The 19,272-nt window shown below is 36.1% G+C and overlaps 1 protein-coding gene across 2 annotated transcripts in view; it reads left to right on the plus strand.

Moving 5' to 3' along the window:
• The window catches only part of ME1 (malic enzyme 1), a 153,846-nt gene that overhangs the window by 30,108 nt on the left and 104,466 nt on the right, over positions 1-19,272 (plus strand). For both annotated transcript variants that reach the window (XM_071443797.1, XM_071443803.1), the window contains exons 2-3: positions 8,709-8,842; positions 16,187-16,336. In XM_071443797.1, coding sequence (XP_071299898.1) covers positions 8,709-8,842; positions 16,187-16,336 — 284 coding nt within the window. The remainder of the gene's footprint in view (positions 1-8,708; positions 8,843-16,186; positions 16,337-19,272) is intronic.

A 19,272-nucleotide genomic window follows, 5' to 3' on the forward strand; every position in this document is an offset into this window, starting at 1 on the left:
GTTGCTTAGTCCTATCAGAAGCCTAGAGTACAGTAGTTGGTAATCTGTTTAGTCTCTGAAAGGCAACAATAAAATCTGTTAAGCATATCAGGTTTATCAAATCCCCTCAGGATTTCAGGGCTTACTAACCCTTATTTGGTTAAGTACTTATTTCAGACAGATGGAATTTTTGGCAGTTACTGAAATTCCTCTCCCACTTACATGGAAATCATGCCTGACTCTCAAATAACACCTGATTTTGCAAATGTAAATATTGTATATTGGAGACTGCGTGCCTGGCGACTGTGCTTTATTTGTAAAACTGTACAGTTAGAGAGGTATTATTTGGCATTTTGTTTGGCATAATTCTGGTTAACAATATATTTTATGTCAGCTGTCATTATTTTAATCTAAATTCCCTTTGTAAATAGGGATTCCATGTCAGTTATTCCACTGATAGCATTGCAAGCATCCTTTGATTGGAGTTACACATTACAGATATAGGGAACTGACTCATAGTAATTTTATTTTAATATTCATAATTTACTATACAAGTAAATTATTATTTTAAGTAGAATTTCAGGTATGGTCTAGTAAAACTGCTTTTTATTTTTACATCTTTATTTTAAAAAAACAACTATTGTTCAAATTATAATTTATTATGCTATTCTTATAAATTTAATGTCTAAAAATAAATCTGTGCATTGATGCATCTTTAGAAGACAAGCAGTATTGACAAAGGTGGTAATTAACAAAATTATTTTTGTTACCATGCTTCATCCAGGGGGCTAGAGCTCTGAAGTGGCCTACAACCAGTGTTTTTAATCTATAGCATAGGTAAACTGTATTGAAAATTATAATCTGTCATAAGAACACAACAAGTTTGTAAGTGATGTGGTAAACTGCTCCTGTGGCTGGTTCCCATAGGCAGAGCTTTCCCAAGTAGTATTCTTTGAGGGTCAGTACATCCCAAAGGAGTTATAAAAGAATAAAAATGGCTCAGAAATATCCAGGGACAAAAAAAAACCCTCAAAACCAAACCACAACAAACCCAAATCCCAACATAAGAATATTTGCTCAGCTTCTCTGGCTCTGTAGTTTAAACTGTGTTTTAGGCGGCTGTTTGGTCTCTGATAGGGGCAACCAAGAGAGCCAAGACAGGTCTCTCTTCACTGGTGGGATATCTCTGCTAGGGAATTGAGTCAGGAGACACACAGACCAAGCTGATATTAATTATTAAGCCTGTTATTAATTTAGCTGCTCTTAAAAACAGAATCAGGGTGTTGTTGTTAATGAAAGATAGCTGCATCCATTGGTCCAGCTCCCGGTTTGCTCATGCCTATGTTCGTTTTAGCTCCCTGGTGGGAGCAGCAGTAGGGAGACAGCCACATTTTGAGACAGCCAGCTCTGATTTGAAAGTGCTCAAATGCAGCTCTAGCAATTTTTTTAGTTGCTTTGGGATTAAGTATCCCAAACAGTATGAATAATTCAGAGTAATGCGGTTTTTCAACAGGACATGTGGATTGAGGAGTCAAAAGGATGGTAGAGGCTTGATGTAGCAGCCACATACAGGCAATTAGTGGCCCCTGAGATGCAGAGAGTGTTGTGCCTGGCTGTTGCCTGGTGCTGTGATAGCCTGCTATGCAGTGGATTTATAGTTGATACTATTGCCATAATGAGCAATGTTGATTGTTCCAATACCTTTGAACTTCCCAGTTCTCAGTAAGTGCTTATGTGTGCAAATCTGAATTTGGTCTGTAGTCAATATAGTAATTGGAGTAATTTGGATTAGTGACTGCAAGGTACCTATTCTAGAGTAAACTTTATCCTATAATTATCATGGATGGATAGGTTCCTATATTGCATATGAATAACTAAATTTAGAATTTTAACTAGACCCAAGCCATCATCCTGCATTAAAGCACAGCATGCGATATATTTTTGTACATTATTATCTTGGTGACTTCTTTTACTGTTTATTTGTTACTGCCTGCTGTTTGTGTAATACAGTCTTCTCAAAATTAGGGTGAGGGGAGATTATGCAATGCAAAAAGATTTTACTCTGTAAGTGTATAATAAAACACATATATAGAAATAGCTTCTTAAAACTGGTTTGCTTGCTTATGTTCAGATAATGATTTACCTTAGCTTAAAGGATTGTAAAAATAAGAATGGTGTGATGTGTCATTTATACTGTGCTGGTCTGAATCATGCTTGTGTGCAATCACCGTATCAGCTCACAGCATGGCTGCCAAGCTGCCCACACATTCCCATGATGAATTTGCCAAGAAAAGTCTGATCTCCTTCTGGCCATCTGCATTTGTTTTGAGTCATGAGTCCATGGGTGTGTGTATTACCTACTGTATTTATCTGGGCTTTACTTGTTGGAAGCTGGTTTTGACTTTTGTTTCAGTTTCACCTGTTGACTTGACTTTTTACGTTTGCTTTTGAAAATCCTATGGATTTAGAATTGAGCTATGAGTAGGCTTCAGGTCACTTGATGTTTCTAGGGAAAAAAATTGTGTGTTCAACACACTGCAGCAGATCTACCACAACTCTAGAAAAAAGTTTTGAAATGTAAATGCCAAATGTCACAATATAGTTTTTCAACTTAAAGTACTTGTTAAAAAGCTGTATTTAAAGAAAAATGCATAAAACCTGTGCCTTTTGGCATTTTATAGCTGAAACAAGGGCAGTTTCTTCTTTTCTTTTCTTTCTTCTTTTCAGAGCTGTGCCCATCAGCTATTGTATTTTTTTGTTTTATTTACCTTCAGCATGCCTCACAGTCTGACACGTCGTGATGGATGCCTGTGCATGGGGGCTTATCAAAAGGAGCACAAGTGCTGTATCTCAGTTGGATTCTGCTGTTTACACTTCACCAGTCTTCCTTCTCTAGCTTTTCTCGTTCCTCATCTTAACCAGGGTAGATGCCTGTCTGCGTCTGGTTTTTCAAACTCCAGTGAAGGCACTTAATTAGAAGGATTCATTGCTAGCTCAGGGATTTCAGCTGTAGGCTGAGACCTGTACAAGATCTGTGTGTTAGGTACTGTAGAAAGGCAAGAAAACCACCTTTTCTCTGCCAGAGAATCTAATGGACTATTAATCACTAGTCAGTATAGTGATTTTTAAACCTTAATGTGAGATGCATAATCCAGAACTAACCAATATGCCTCATGAAATGCCTGATAAGAGAACTTGAGCATAGTTTTGGGGAAAAATAACTTTTTTGACAGCAGATCTGTCACACTGTGACTTTTCTACTTGCAGACTAATAATACTTTAAATAAAGTGTACATTAAAAATGGTTATCGTTGTCCTTTGGTTCTGAAAGCAAAGGTGTTGTCTGCCAGATGATTGCAGCAGAAAATTTGTATTTTCATAGTCAGTTTTCATTTCTTAACTTCATGCTATTCATCTTTGAACTGTCATAACTTTCTGCTGTTGATCATATTTTTCTTCTTATCAATTTGTATTTGTCATCTTTCTCCCTAGCCTTCATAAACAGCACTTGAAAGGATTTCTTCTTTTCTCCAAAATTTTAGTAATCCAAGATTTTGGTTTTTTTAAAAATTGAAACTAGATTCAGCTATTCAAGCCATTCTTTTGTATGTAGACATTACAGCAAGTATTCTTAAGAAGAAACATGAACCTCTGAGTTAATGCAAATTGACATTTTGCAGAAATACTTTTTTCTTCAGGTCCAAAAGAAACCACCTTAAGAGAAAACTGTGTGTGAATTTGCACCATTAAGAAAAATCAGTCTCTTTTCTTACCTGCTGGGGTACGTCCTGTGACTGGTGTGCTCTAAAGCGCTGGCTGCAGCAGAGATGTTTGCCCAAATAGCTGCATTAGCTGCCTCTGCTTGTAATATTTTTTGGCAGTCATGACAAGTATGGGTAGAGAAAACAGAAGAAACATCTTTAGCTATATATACTGCTCCAACACCAATTTCTTGCCATGAACCACATTTGTTTTCAGCAGAATGAGTTCATTATGGAGTGTTGTGCTCAGATTAGTTATTCTAAGTATTTCCTGGTGTATTCTGCCTTGACATGAGTGTTGGACATGGAGTATTAGAAGTATTTATCTGATTTTTCTGAAGTCATGTTTGGAGAATAAAAGTGAAAAATGGAGAGGAAATGCTTGTAAAAAATTATTTTTGCCTGTTCATAAGGTGACTTTTTTAAAAAGACAAATTATATAAAATATCTCAAAGGGATTTGCAGATCATTAAACTCTTAAATGTAGCTTTAAATGCTTGAAAACCCATATGTTCTATATTTTTATAGAGGTTTTATAAAAATTTCTTTGAATGTATGAAATTTTGAAGAGTTGTGTTTTTAGTTGGTTTGTTTGTGTGGATTTGATCCTAAGTGTTTATGATATTAGGTGTCTGAAACTGCTTTTATGTAGCTCATACCTAGCAGGACTATGCATACATTTTTTTGCTTCCTCAGCCAAAGAAGTTTTCCTTAAAAGAAACTAATTTTGACTTGGATTCCTCCCTAACAGTACTAGTGTAGTATGAAAAGCCAAAATTGCTGAAGGCTAAAGCTTGACCAGCAAAAGAATTGCCTGCAAACAGTCATGCATACCAAAGATCATGGTGTCCTAAGGGCTGCATCTAGTTCTGCAGTTGGATTTCTCCTGGAGACTTGTACATGAAGTGGTGTGAGCAGCGTGGGATGATGTGTGACTGGCAACTGGAAGTGATGCCACTGATTCTTTATTTGGGATGAACTGGGGGAAAAAACTCTTCCCTAGTAATTGAAGAATGTTTTCGGTCTTTCAGCCAAAAGCATTCATCTTGTTTTCATGTCCTTTTTTTGTTCATTTGTTTTGAAGAATGGAATTTTTAAGAATGGAGTTGCGGGGTTCTGTAGTCCATTTGTTCAAATAAATGATTCAGATCTGGAGCAGACAAGTATTACAGGCAGCTGTGGAGTTTTCTCAGAGCTTTGTCTGGCAGAGCACTCCCTGGCCTCTGCTCAGGGATACCAGCTGCTGTGGTGGGAGCCTGCAAGGAGTGGCAAGGTGCCACCTCTCCTCTTTCCAGCTGTGGCAGCAGATGTTGAGCATAGCTGGGTCCCTCAGATTTGTGGGCTTTTTTACACAATATTGTTGGAATTTGTTCACTGTGCTTTTATGATTTAGATATACAGAATGAGTTTTTTAACAGAGATTATTTTCTTTTTTGATGGACTCTGAGACAGTGATGAACCTGCTTGTCGATCCCCAAAATACTCTGGAGCCTGTAATTTTCCTCTAGCAGTATGTTAGACCAGCAATTCAGAGATTATGGTACTTCCAGATACACATCCTTGCTATACCTTTTCAGCTTCCTCCTCATTTCTTCATTCCCCATTCACTGGTACAGGAGGTCAAATATACATGTGAGTACTTGAGCTGGAGTATTGCTCAAGTTGGTGGTTGTCTCCTGAAGCCCTGAAGTCTTATGAGCCTTGATTTTTCCCTTCCAGAGACTGATGAAAGAGTCACTGAGACAGAGAACCTTGGATGTGGGCATAGTTTCCTCTTCTAACCCAGCCTCCTTCTACATGCTCTTAGGCTAATACTTCTGTGGCACACCTGCAGTGAGGCCAACAGGAGGAGATGAGCTATTCTTCCAAATGAGTTGGAGTTTTTAAAAATGAAAGTTTTGATTTACTAGAACAAAAGATGGCTAGGTCTTGGGAGAAATTGGAGAAGGATCCCTGCAATGAATACTGGCTGCCCTTTTAGTAAAGCTGAATCTCATTAGTGCATGGACAGGATGCACATATTGCTTTAGTACGGTCTCTTTTTCTAGAGAGGTTTATATAAACCTAGCAATTATATGAGCTTTGAGTATTCTATCTGAAGAAAAACTGTGTCAGGGCAATCTAGTTTATATTAAGAGAGGAAACTTGTCTCTGTTCACTGTGAATAGAGGCTGAGATGGCTCTTGAAGTATTTTGAATATGCTGTCTGTCTTTTCAAGCACCGATTGAAAATTCAGTTGAAAGCCAGTGCAAAAAGCTGTCTGATACAAGATAATGCTGTGCTGTTTATTCTGTTTTGTGCTTTTTCAGTACTGCAGATGAAGAAGAATATTGATGTATGTGTAACTGCACTACACCAACATTGTAGATGAGGGGCTTTGGGAGATTAGAGGTTATGAGCAGAGGACAGACAGTTAAGAGTGGAGTTGATAAACCCACAGACATTAAATAATGAAAGAGTCCTGAATGATGTGCAGTAATAGAAATCACTGCTACAATTGCAAAATGTCACAACATTACAAATGGAGAGACAAATTCAAAATTAAATGTATTTGCAGTGAGTTAAATTTCTTGAAAACTCAGCTTTCTGTGTAAAACTGAGAATCTGAAAGAATATTTATATGTAAAGAGCAATAAAGTAAATTAACCAAAGTTTTGACCTTTGAGAAAGGAAGGTAATAAGGGGGCTGAAGAATAACTTAGTTTTGCCAAAAGCACACCAGGGCATTTAATGAAACATATGAAATACAGCTCTTGAAGAATTGCATACTCTTAACTGCGAAGGTTGATAATAACTATACTTTTCATCTTTGTGATGTATGTGAAGCATAAAGCAGTGAATAAATCAAAACTAATTTGGCAGAGGCTAATATTTATGGTTGTGGTCTCTTGCCCTTATGCTGCTTTTAGAGTGTCAGACTGTTGTTCTTTAAAAAATTGTTTGTAATACAAGCTACAGAATAAAAATATAGACATAGTTTATAATAGTTTGGATGCTAGATGACAGAAGTCTGTCCCATCCAGGTGTGCACAAAATATGCATCTCTGGGAGAGAAAGGAGTGTGTAAACCAAGCTGGACCTAGAGCCCTCTCTGCTGGATGGCTGAGAAACAACACTTCAAACAGGAAAAAATAAGAATTTTTATGTAGAAAAGAAAATCCGAGGCTAGTGTAAGAAATCTAGACATAAACCATAAATTGTACATAGTTAAAGTATTCCCTATTATAAGCAGATGGAATAGGATATACTTATTTCATAAAATGGCCTTCTCTTATTAAATTATCAGGTGATATATTTTAATGATAATTCTTTTCTTCTGAGTAAATATGGGATCTGAGGGGGAAAGAAAAGAATTAACATTTCATCTTGGAAATTTGAATAATTAATAATATCTGTGCCAAAGAGCAATATTCAAGTAAAGGATTTTCTAACCATATAAATCCTAGGGGTGTAGGTGGGTGCTGTGTTTTCGTAGTAACCAAAGAAATTAACACTTACTATAAAGCTGTAGTAATACATGGAAAACAGACTATTCCAAGATGAAGTACTCTTTAAAAAAGGCATTTGGCAAGATGTAACACATGTGTTTGTTTTAAAATAAGATATATTTTCCAGTAAGGGGGAAAACCCTATTATAGTAATTAAAGTCCATATTTTATTCCTAACGTAAAGCCAAACACAGACATTCAAAAATTTTTTTCATTCCATTTGACTAATGGAAACAGGGGAAAGGAGAATTGCAGAGAATAACTGGATTGTCACTTTACTACTAGCACTAGAAGATCCATTAAAACTATGCAGCTCCCTGAAGTCCAGTCACTTGGAACTGATTCTGAAGTGTGCATGAGCACACGTGGCTTTTTTAAGCCCAAAAAAGTCTAGTGGAGATAAAAGGGATCAACACTGAATAAACTTGTGACGAGTGTTGACTCTTCCTTCTTCCATGATTTTTCAAGATGGGATAGCAGCTGAAGACATTCATGACCTATCTGGTCACAGAAAGTTCATTAGGGGAAAAAATGCAGCCTTTGTGTACACATTTGGAAGCGAAATCTTGCATACATGGAGAACTACAGCAAAACAGTTACTGATCTTTATTAAACTTGGTTTCCCTTCATTTCCTGTCTAGGAAAGGAGAAACACATTTTGGAAATATTTGATGTTTTGTAAAGTGTTCATTATAAGATATTTCTTTTTCTTGAGTCTTCACTTAAGGTAACAACTTGATTAATGTAATTATAGAGCAGATAGTGTGCTGGGTTGCTTTAGGACTTTGTTCCTACTTTTTCCACGTCACAGTCACATAACCACTTCAAAATTTAGATTAAAAATGGTGTATGAAATGTATCCTAGTATGATACAGGAAGCTTTTGTAATATATTTTTGTTCCATAAGAATAAACCCTATGAGGTGACTGTTTCTGAGGAAAAAAACCAACAAAAATAGAAACAAAAAAGAACCTGTCTAGGTAACCATCTAACTGGCTGTAGTTACCACAGCAGAGTAAAGCTTCAGCAGCCAGAATGCTTGATGCTGGTGTGCTAAACCCACGGTCATGTTTCTGTTGAAAAGGCACCACCTTTCTTACAGTAGCTTGGGTAATTTCTGAAGATGTTTTGGACAGGCAGACCTCATTAAAAGCAGAAAATGAGTGGCGTGAATATATGGCTGCTTTCTTCTTCAGTTATAACTTAGCAGTTTTGCAGGTGCTACTCATGTGGTGTCAGGAGATGTTAACTTGTTCTGTGCTGAGATGGAGTTGTTGTATCTGTACAGGTCTTCTTATGGCTCAATAAAACCTTTTTCCCAAAATAATTGCACCATTCTAAGTTCTGTTTAATTTTAAATAGATTTTATGATGCTGACTTTACCTGGGCTATGATTTGCTGCAGAAGTTTTCTTAAATTAATTATCTCTTGTGTACATCTATACATGGGTTTTATTTTTCTTTTTGTTTTTTTTTTTAGGGCATGGCTTTTACCTTGGAGGAGAGGCAACAATTGAATATTCATGGATTATTGCCACCTTGCTTTCTTGGTCAAGACGCTCAGGTTTATACAATTCTTAAGAATTTTGAAAGGCTGACATGTGACCTAGACAGGTATGGCTATGAAACTTCATCCTACTCAACAATTTATGAGTAACTTTCATAAAAAATTCTCTTTCACATTCAAAAAAAATCAACTCCTACTTTAAAATTCTAATCTTCCAGAGCTGTTCACATGAATTTTCTTTGATAACAAAATGATACTGGTCATTATCACCAGGTGATAAAGGTCACTGGAAGCGAATGAACTCATGTGAAACTAAAAGTCAATAATGACTTTACATGCATATAGATACATATGCATTAAAAAATAGTACATTTGTAAAATGTTATATAACTAATATTTAACATAGTATTGCTGTGCTTAGGTATTTTTAAGGAAGAAATCTGGAAAGGGCTTTGTGGAGGGATAGAATGTAAGAGAATAGTGCAGAAGGCAGTCTCACACCTGAGGAGTTGCAGCTATGCTAATCACCAAATATTAGGAACAGGCCTGCCTTTAATGGGCCACAGCTGTGTCCAATAAGAAGAGTGCTACAAAAGAGTGGGTTAAGTGGTTGAGGTGAGACTTGGAGTTTGTTGGCTGTGTTGAAGGAGGAGTCAGTGCTGTGAGGAGCTGCCCATGAAAAATCACCAAGAAGGTATGGGACTTTAACAATAAGATGACAGCAGGGCTTTAAATATTTATGAATACTAAATTTTTTTCCTAAAAAATTGTATTTTATAGGCTCTAGAACAAAGGACTGTTTCTTCATTTCTTCCTCCTCTGCCTTGCTCTTCTCTGTCATGGGATGTCTTCCTGTCAGTATGTAATATGTGGCCTCTAGGTACCCATCTGTTGGTGATAAGGCTTTTTTACAATTTCAAGTTGCCAAACTTTTGTTTTTTATGGAGTCAGGGTAGGATGAGGACAGCCTTCCTTGGAAGTGAAGAGCTTGCAGTTGTGGTGTCTTTTGTAGGTTAACTATTCTCCAGTGCTCTCAGGAAGGCCATTATTAGTTATTATGACAGAGTAGTAGCTTCCCAGGCTGGATATTTATGAGTTCCTGCATATAGTGTAAAAAAAGTGTAAAATTTCATGAAGCCCCCTGATTCAACTATTGATGTTACCATAGGAGAAAACTTTCTCTGTCCTTCTGTCCCCATCTCCTCTTTAACTCTGTGTTGAGGTAGTCCCTTCATAATACAGCTTGTTGTTTCAGGACATTTAAAGCAGTTCCAACTGCTTGTTTCAGCTTGAATTGCCAGAATTTCTCTTCACCTATAGCTTGAAAACAATAGGAAAAAAGGTCTTACCCCATTGTTATATGTGTTTTTTAACTAGGAAAAATTTTGCTTCTACTTCAGGTCATAGCAGAAAAACACTCCTGCTTCTTGAAACATCACAGATGGAATGTCACAGATCTAGCTATTCAACATAGCAGTGTTTTAGTATCTTAATTCTTTGGTTTTGTTAGCAAAAAATTCTGGATATTCAAGTGGCTTTTTGCCAAAATGAAAAATTTCTTCAGGAAGGAAGAAAGAATTAATCTGTCAGTTTTAAATGACAGAGTATTGAAACTTTGAATTATGTGCCTTTTGAACTGCAGCAAAACACTGTATGCTGAAGTTTTGGTTGCACTGGGAATAATAAAACAAAAATAATTGTCTCCAAGTATTGTGGCAATACTTTGCAGCTATCTTTATTGTGTCAGAAAGTGAGGAAAGATAATCCTGTCTGTCTTGGGGGTGGGGAAGGAAATATTTTTCTAAAGTGTAACTAATCCATGTATGATAGACAAAAATAATACAAAAGTATAAAGAAATATAATGTGGTTATAAATAAATGTAACCACAAACATTTGCTTCAGAGAATATTCTTCCAAAACTGCCCCTGTTAACCTTAAGATCTGTAAATACTTAATTAAACAAAAACTTGGTGTCATTATTTCCCACCTATGAGTTTTCTTTGGCATTTTTTCTTTTCCAAGTACATAGTTGGGTCAGGAAGAAATTTGTTTCCTCCTCCTGTGACCAGACATCTGTAAAACAGAAGCACTAACATTAAGTTATTCCATCCATGTGTCTTGAACATTAGACTGTAGCTTGCCATTTTGTACTATAAAGCCAGTTTTATTGTAATGCCTGCTTTAGTATAAAGGTTATATTGTACTGTGCAGCTTTGCAGTTTTATTCTTATTAATTCAGTTTTAGTGATGCAGTTCAACTGAGAAATATTCACAGAAATAACTTGAAACTATTACAAGTTAGGTTTTTTTCTCACTAATGTGTCTACTAGTCAGAATAGTTCAAATAATGTTTTAGTAATTAACATCCAAAAAAAGTGAAAAGCTGTGTTTATTTTGCAGTTTTTTCTGTGATGTGTGTCTGTGCTATTTTCTCAGCTGTAATTTTGTAATGGTTCAAATATTTGAATCTTCTCCTTCCCCTTACAGTGTGAATAAATATTGTGGCCCCATTTGTAATGCTGAAGAAACTGTGGTGAGATCTCCATCCATGGGAGTTATTCCAAACCTGACTGAACATGGTCCTGGGCACATTGCTCTGGTTGTCTCTGTTTTGAGGGGGGTTCAGATGAAGCAATCTCTTTTCCAACCTCAGCTAGTGTATGCTTTCATCACTTAGGTCCATAGTAGTTAAGAAATAAGTTCTCAGGGATAATCTTGGATTGATGCAAATTGTGCAAATTAAGTTAGGTTGTCCCTTAAGAATATTAAATTATATAAATCCACAAGTACCCCCCAAGCAAATTTTTTTTTCTTTAAGAAATCATATTTATACTCTGTCTGAACACCTAGCAGATCTCAACTGACTATTCATGTCATGCTATGTTTTGATAAAAAAATATTGTCCTCATGTATTACTGGGGCTTTATATAGCTGTGATGTTTTCTCTAATTTTTTAGCAAAATAACATTGTGTTACATGGAGAGGTCTACCTTTGAGACCACTGATGAAAAGACTTGATAACATTTGCATGAAGAAGATACTTCCTTTTAAGATTGTAAACATTGACATCTTGGGCTCCTTTGTAGGTCAAATTTGTCTGTGAATTGAGAGTGCAAAAATCTGCATGTGCAAAATGTGACTTGCAGGAGTGTTTGTAAGTCAAGTGTCTGACAATTTCATTGGAGTATGTCAATAAGGAGCCTGCTTGCAGAACATGTGCATTACATGTGGTGACCTCAGTCCTCAAGGCAGTATGTGAACTCTGGTCCTCCTATGTTTATAATCCTATCAAAGAATTTTAAAGAAGAGTGAATGTGATCCTGACACAATTGTTCCTTGAATCTCTTCACTGATGAAGAATGTCAGAAGCTTTGGCTGTTTTAACTGGAACTTGAAATCTCAGGGGCTCCCTGTAAAGGCAGGTGCTCAAGGGCAATCCTGCATAAGAGCATGCAGTTATTGTCTTCTACTGAGTGTAAATGTCCTAATTTCAGGAAAACTCCCATGTTTCTTGCAGTGTGCATCTGGCATAGTCTTTGATCCCATAGAAACAGTTATTGAGAAGAGGTGAAGGGAGGCTGTTGTCTTCCTTCTGGAGCTTGGCAGTAGGTGTGTACTTGTGTGTTTTATGTCCAAGAACCAAAGATTAAGTACAGGCATTTAGATATTGCAGGAGTGGAAGCCGTTAAATACCTTAGACAGAAGGGAATCATCTGATGAAACATTAATGCTGTGTATGGCAGCATTTTACATTGGTAAGATGGGCCTGGTTTTGCTTGGAAAGAGGGTGTGTGTAAATTCATAAAGCTAAGTTGCTAGCTAGTGCCATGGCATGACATGTTTTGGCACTGCTGAAATGCCTTTGTGAACTTGTAGCATGAAATTGTTGTACTCTGAAATACCAAGAGTTCATATACAAAATGAATGTGGAACAGCAGCAAGTCAATTGCCTGGTATGCCTGGCAAAAAGGACACCAGTAAGGGGAAAAAATTATATTCCTCCAGCTTAATTTGGAAAAGCTGTGATGGATTCTGCAAGTAATTTATTTTTTTTTCTTCCCTGTATGTTCTTAATTGTCTTTCTTCTTGCTCTGTATTGATACCAAAATTGTTGCTCCTGGCACGGTGGCATCTTCTGCCTGAGCTTTTCTTTCTTCAAAGAGTCAGGCTGTAAAACGTTATACTGGATGTGTTAACATTAGAGAGGGGCCATCAAATTGCTTTTCCAGAGAAAATGGTCTTATTTTGTTTTTTTTTCTTAAAGTTCTCTGTTTTTAATGAATTTTTATATAAATACTGATGAAGCAGAGTAATAGAGCTAAGTGTCTTACACAGGTTAAAAGTAATAGCCTTTCCTCCCACCTTCTTTGTTTACTCTCATATTTTTCAAGATAAGAGAAAAAAAAAGTGGGATTTGTTCTATTTTCACCTCTCCATTTGGCCTTCTAAAGTGTATGCCAGTGATAGTTGGGCCAGTTATCCTAAGAATCATCAGTAACTTTCTGATATTTATATCAGTTTTCTTTTGGATTTTGGATGATATGTGGGTTATATCCTTTGGTTGCTACTGTATTTCATTCCCTTCATAGTAGCAGACTAGTATGAAATATTCTTAGGTGAAATACAGGCCAGGGGAGAAGGGTGACATGCTGAAATTTGAATGCTTGGCAGTTTCCTCTGTCTGACTTGCCAGACCTTGGTTTTTGTCCTCTGAAACTTTTCTCCGAAATCTTTATTCAAGACTCCTTGTCTGAGGACAGACAATACTTTTCTCCCTTTTTATAGCACAAATGATTGTTTTCACTGTTTTATTACTTGTTTTCATTATGTTTTCGATTAAATATGAGTTTCAGTAAAAGATTCCATTAAATACTGAATTTTAAATATATTTTTTAAACACAATGGTGAAAGGCACTTCATGGTTTTAGTTGTGTAGATACTTGGATGTTGCTAGAAGATGCATACTTGTTGTCTAATGCATTATAAACAACCTACATTGAGTATGAAGCATTTTTGGTTTTCCCATTAGAAAGAATTTTTGAGAAATTTGATGCCCTTAACTAAGCAAATTGCAATGCTGAGAAGGAAGACATATACCTGCCATTTAAAAAGCCTGATAAAAATTGCACTTCCCTAGACATGTTTTTCACTTTTTAATAGTATTTCTTATACTTATGTGCATATGATCAAGTATGTAATATTTGAAAATATAAGTAGTATGCAGTTACTCCTTTTGCAAGTTCTTTAGTATATCATGAATATAAAAGTGGCATGATAAATATAAATAAGAAAATAAATCCCCAGTTTAACGCTATACTACAGTAAAAACAAAGTGGAGAGTTTTAAAAAATGGTTAAAACTGCAGCTTTTTCATTTGAAGCCCCAAGGGAGCCTTTTGCCAAGCTTTTAGTTTCTTTTGTAAAATTTCTTTACCCCATTGAAAATCTAGGCTTGATCTGTGTAATAAGAAATGATGATGAAAAGGTATTTTATACTATTAAGCCACACCTCATTTTAAAAGAAATTGATTAAAAACCCCAGCAACTGCTTAGGAATGGTGCTGTGGCTCACATGGTGTCCAGTATAGAGTGGGGGCCAAAAATATGCATGATATTCTCTAACATCACTTTAAATGTTCTCTAGTAACAAAAGGAAAGTCTTCATGTGTATTTACAACTACATGTGCAAGAACTTGTATTTCAGGATAAATGTTGGGATAGTCCATCCTCAGGAGAAAGGTTTTAATAAAGAAAATGCTCTGAGAATTCAAGAACATTGCAATATGTGCTATATCATAATGAAATACTGGGAAAATGAAAGGCTCTAGGGAAACATAATAATATGAAAGAAAATTAGTGTATATGTATGTATATTTGTAGCTGAGAATTACAAGAGCAGAATATAATTTAACCTTGGAGAACATTCAAAACTAATGTGTATGATGGAAGGTGGTTCCAGCTGCCTCATGGTGATGGTATTTAGAGAAACTGCAACTTTTTGGTTTCTAGATCTTTATCTGTTTAGGGTCTAAAATACCCTTCATGACACAAGGGCAGGGATATTCTTTTGTCTCACTTCTCTCACCTCATTACAGTCACCAACTGCCAAACTGGCTTCACTTGCCTTGCCTCTAGTGCTGGTTGAAGGTTTACAGAACAGATCCCAAAAGGAGTGCTTCCCTGATGGACAGGGATAGGCAAGCTAAACTTGAATGGAATGCGTTCAGATTTACTAAGCTGTTCTTTGGTTACCTGACTACATTTGTGTCTTCCTAAAGAATGAGTTGGATTTTATTGGGGCATGTGATGCCTAACTATGCAGAAGGAAAGTTCATATTAATAATAGTTAAGTACAAAAATCTCTAGGCTTTTGGAAGGAATGTGTTTTATATGTATCCTCAACACTTGTGTGATAAAATGGTGGGCATATTAAACTGTTTGAGTGCAAGTAATTGGTAATCCATTGCAAATTTAAAAAACTACATAAATTGTATACGTAAGTTAAAGATTTTATATAAGCCTACTGGTATATAAGACTACTTATTTTTTACAGGAATACTTAACATTGCTAAAACTAGTGAATAGACAGGTAAGGTGTAAGATCACTAAATTTCTAAATTTTAAGTGTTCACAAAGTGACAGTCATACCTATGTGAACTGGTATAACTTGAAGTCTCTCATAGACTGATGTAATTTGTCACATTCAGCCCTGGAGTTTGGCTTCCTGATTGGTATCTTGAAACAGTAATGTAATTATTCAATGTAAGTGTGATGGTACTAAAAAGTAGTTCAAGATTTCTTTCAGTCTTGTTTATATGGTTCTTTTTTTTCTCATTGGTTTTCTTTTTAAATAAATATAGACCTTCCGCAAAATTGCTTTTAGTTAGTAGATATAACATTGCAGGTTTCAAGTCAAACATAGACTTAAGGGATGAGAGGCCATGTGTGTCTGCTTTGTTTTCAAAAGCTTTGTTTTTCAGTATTTATTTGAAGTATTAGTCTGGATTTAAGATAAATTTCTATCTAGGAAAGAGCATGCAAAGCTTAATGTTTTTAGTTCTGTTTTCTTTGGGCAAGTGTGTAAGCTTGTTTAAGTTATATTTAATGCTGGTCTCATTTCAAGTGGAACAACTGATATACACAGATAAGGTTCTGACAGACTAAATCCTCAATTGCAGCACAGTGTTTTATACCTGAGAGGGATTATCTTCCTGAGTATGTAGAGTTTGACAATTTTGTGCTGGCTTCAGGTTCTTTGTGTCAACCAGTTTGTTATACTTTGTGTCTGAACCATTTGTGCTGTTAAGACTAGGAGGAATTTGAAAATTTTCAATAAGACATAGGCTATTATAGAACAAACATAATTTTAACTATCCAAACACCAAATCTATTTCTAAATCTACTTTATATGTTCCCTTGATGTCTGTCTAATTTTGTGTAATTCTCCACAGATACATGCTGCTAATGAGTCTTCAGGATCGAAATGAAAAGCTTTTCTATAAAGTGCTGGCTTCTGACATTGAAAAGTTCATGCCTATTGTTTATACTCCCACTGTGGGACTGGCTTGCCAACAATATGGTTTAGCATTCCGGAGGCCAAGGTATGTGAGTTTATACTTCAAATAAAAGTAATTGAATCTTATTTTCCTCTTGGCAGGTTTCTGTAGGGGCTTTTTACCAGCTGCATGTAAACCAAAACTGCAGTAATTGAGATCATCCAAGCTACACTTTTGGTCCACATTAAGCAATAATTTGTGCATTTCTTATCTGCATTAAGAAGGCAAAGGGTTGGTTGATTTGCATTAAAACATGAGTAGATTTTTAATCTTATTGACTGATTATAACTATTAAACTGTATAGTATATGTACTATATATATACTGGATAGTGTCACTATTATATTGGCTTAGAATCCTAGCTGCATATTAGAAGACGACAGGAGAAGAATGGAAATTTAGTTTTAGTTTTAGAAACTTAAAAACAAAGACTTTTTCCTGTATAAATATTTATGTAATTGGTATTTTATACATACATAGACACACACACACATATATGTTCAAACAATATGTGTACAAACTAAGGATGTCTATCTAATGATAAGATATCTAAGGATGTGTATCTAATGATATCTTAAAAATTATCACAAATCATCAAAGTGCTGCTTAATGATTTCTTGCTTCATAGGTTGGTTACTGGAGTGTTTTTATTCTATGTACAATATCTGTATTTATAAAATGATGAGGAAGTGGTATGAAAGAAGGATGGACACTTCTGTTTCACTCTGCCTCTTGAACATCAACTCACCAAGTGTGAGTTGCTGTTTGAGGGCATTGTGTGTGTCACTGCCTTCATGTGCAAACTGGAACAACACTTTGGAGCCTTCTGCAGAATTTTCTGGCAAAGAAAGAGATAAATGAGCTGTAGCTGTTAACAGAAATAGGTTTTTTACAGTGAAGGCATTGATCAAAAGTAAGAAGCTTGCAAGATGTAAGGGAACAAATGACTGCTTACAAATTCCTCAGCAGGAAATATTTCAGAGAGATTTATGGCTTCAAGGTTTTGTCCTTAATGTGAGAATCATTTTGGCCTTGTGACTGATACAATGAGTCAGGACCATCTGGTCAACTGCAGAAAACAAGAATTCCCACTTCTGTGCATATTAAAAAGTTCAAAAATACCTCAAGAATCCTTATTTAAACCTATGTAATGATCCATGGCTTTTAGGTGCCTCCCTTAGTAAGAGAACTCATCTCCTTTTTCTGCCCCCGTATTTACCACCATGGTGATTTTATTGGCCTTCCAGGAAGTGCTAAATGTGTCTGGAAATTAAGTCTTTGCTTACACTGGTCACATTACTCCTCATTTTGATATTCTTTGCATGTAAAATATTTCACAAGGAGCACCTCTGCCCATGTTCATACTTTTCCCTTTCTCCCAGATGTGTGAAGCATCTGTGGAGAGAAACACCCAGTTTAATTAGAGTCATGGAATTGTTAAGTTTTCAAAGGACCTCCAAGGTCATTGAGTCCAATTTTTGACTGAAAACCACCATGTCGACTAAACCATAGCACATTTCTTGAACACCTCCAGGGATAGTGACTCCACCCCCTCCCTGGACAGCCTGTTCCAATGCTTAACCACCTTTTCAGTGAAGAATTCTTCTTGATATCCAACCTGAAACTCCCTGGCAGAGCTTGAGACTTTCCTCTTATCCTGTCATTCATTGCCTGCCAGAAGATCCAACCCCTGCCTGGCTACAACCTCCTTTCAGGCAGTTGATAAGGCAGGGTGATAAGGTTACCCTGAGCCTCCTCAGGGCTTAACAACCCCGATTCCCTCAGCCACTCCTCCCACGACTTGTGCTTCAGAGCCTTCATCACCTTTTTGCCCTTCTCTGGATGTGTTCCAGCACCTCAATGTCTCCTTTGCAGCAGGGTTGGAACGAAATGATCTTTAAGGTCCCTTACAATCCAAACCATTCTGTGGTTCTATGATCTTTAACAGACTCTTTCCTGCTTAAGAAAATACCCACAATGCAGTCTTCCACTTCACTGTTAGAGATAAGTTTTTTTCCCTGAGAAAAAGATTTTCTAAATTATTCCAACCAACTATGCAAAGCAATCAATATAATTTAGTTTAAAATTGCATTCTAGACCATTCTAGTTAGCATTAAGCCTTATATACCAGCATACCTCATAAACAGCATCCTTCATGAGATGGATGGAGAAGAAAATATAAACATCAAATTTAATATTCTGCAGGAGAAAAGGAGTAAAAGATGTAAGATTTAGTTCAGGCTATATCATCTTACAATTTTGATTGATTTTTTTTTTTTCAAGGAGTTGCAATCAAGGAGCAAGGTATAATCTGATCATACTTTAAAAAAAATGTATTTTCTGTAAGAACTGTCTGTATCTGCTTTATGCTGACTCATATGTAAGTGCTGTCTTTACAGAGAAGTGACTGTTTTTCTTTCATAATGGTTTTTTATTTCAGAACATTTTTTAATATTGCCTCTTCCCACTGTTTGCTATTTCATAGTTTAATACAGATCCCGTTAGAAACAGACTTGGAGGTAAATGAGTTAAAATTACTCATTTGCTGCAGATTGTATTTATCTCACTGCAGTTTGTAAAGCAGCATCATATTTAGTTTATGTCTGTAAGGATGTTTTCCAATATTCAATTATACTTCTTTACCTTGTGAAATGAGTTTGAAGTGCCTGGCTTGCAAGTTATCTCTTGAGGCAAGGAACAGCAAAATTAATTTAGAGTTGAAAAAGTAGGTTTCTCATGGAATCATTAAATGAGATCATCTTCTGTGACTCCCTTATGTGTTTTTAGAAGACTTTATGGGCTCACATGATGTGCTTACAGTCACAGAAGGACTCTGGCTCAGGAAAAGGTTTTCATCCTGAAGCAATAGTTTGCAATTTTAGAATAAACATTCATGGCTGACCAGCTGACCATCTGATTAAGCATCATTTCTCAAGTGAAGCAGCTGCAAAGTAACTTGACTCACTGGTTTGAAGCTCATCT

The sequence above is a fragment of the Agelaius tricolor genome, unplaced genomic scaffold (genome assembly GCF_023055355.1).
Source record: "Agelaius tricolor isolate 1412-34295 unplaced genomic scaffold, bAgeTri1.0.p SCAF_1, whole genome shotgun sequence".
In the NCBI taxonomy this organism is placed as follows: domain Eukaryota; kingdom Metazoa; phylum Chordata; class Aves; order Passeriformes; family Icteridae; genus Agelaius; species Agelaius tricolor.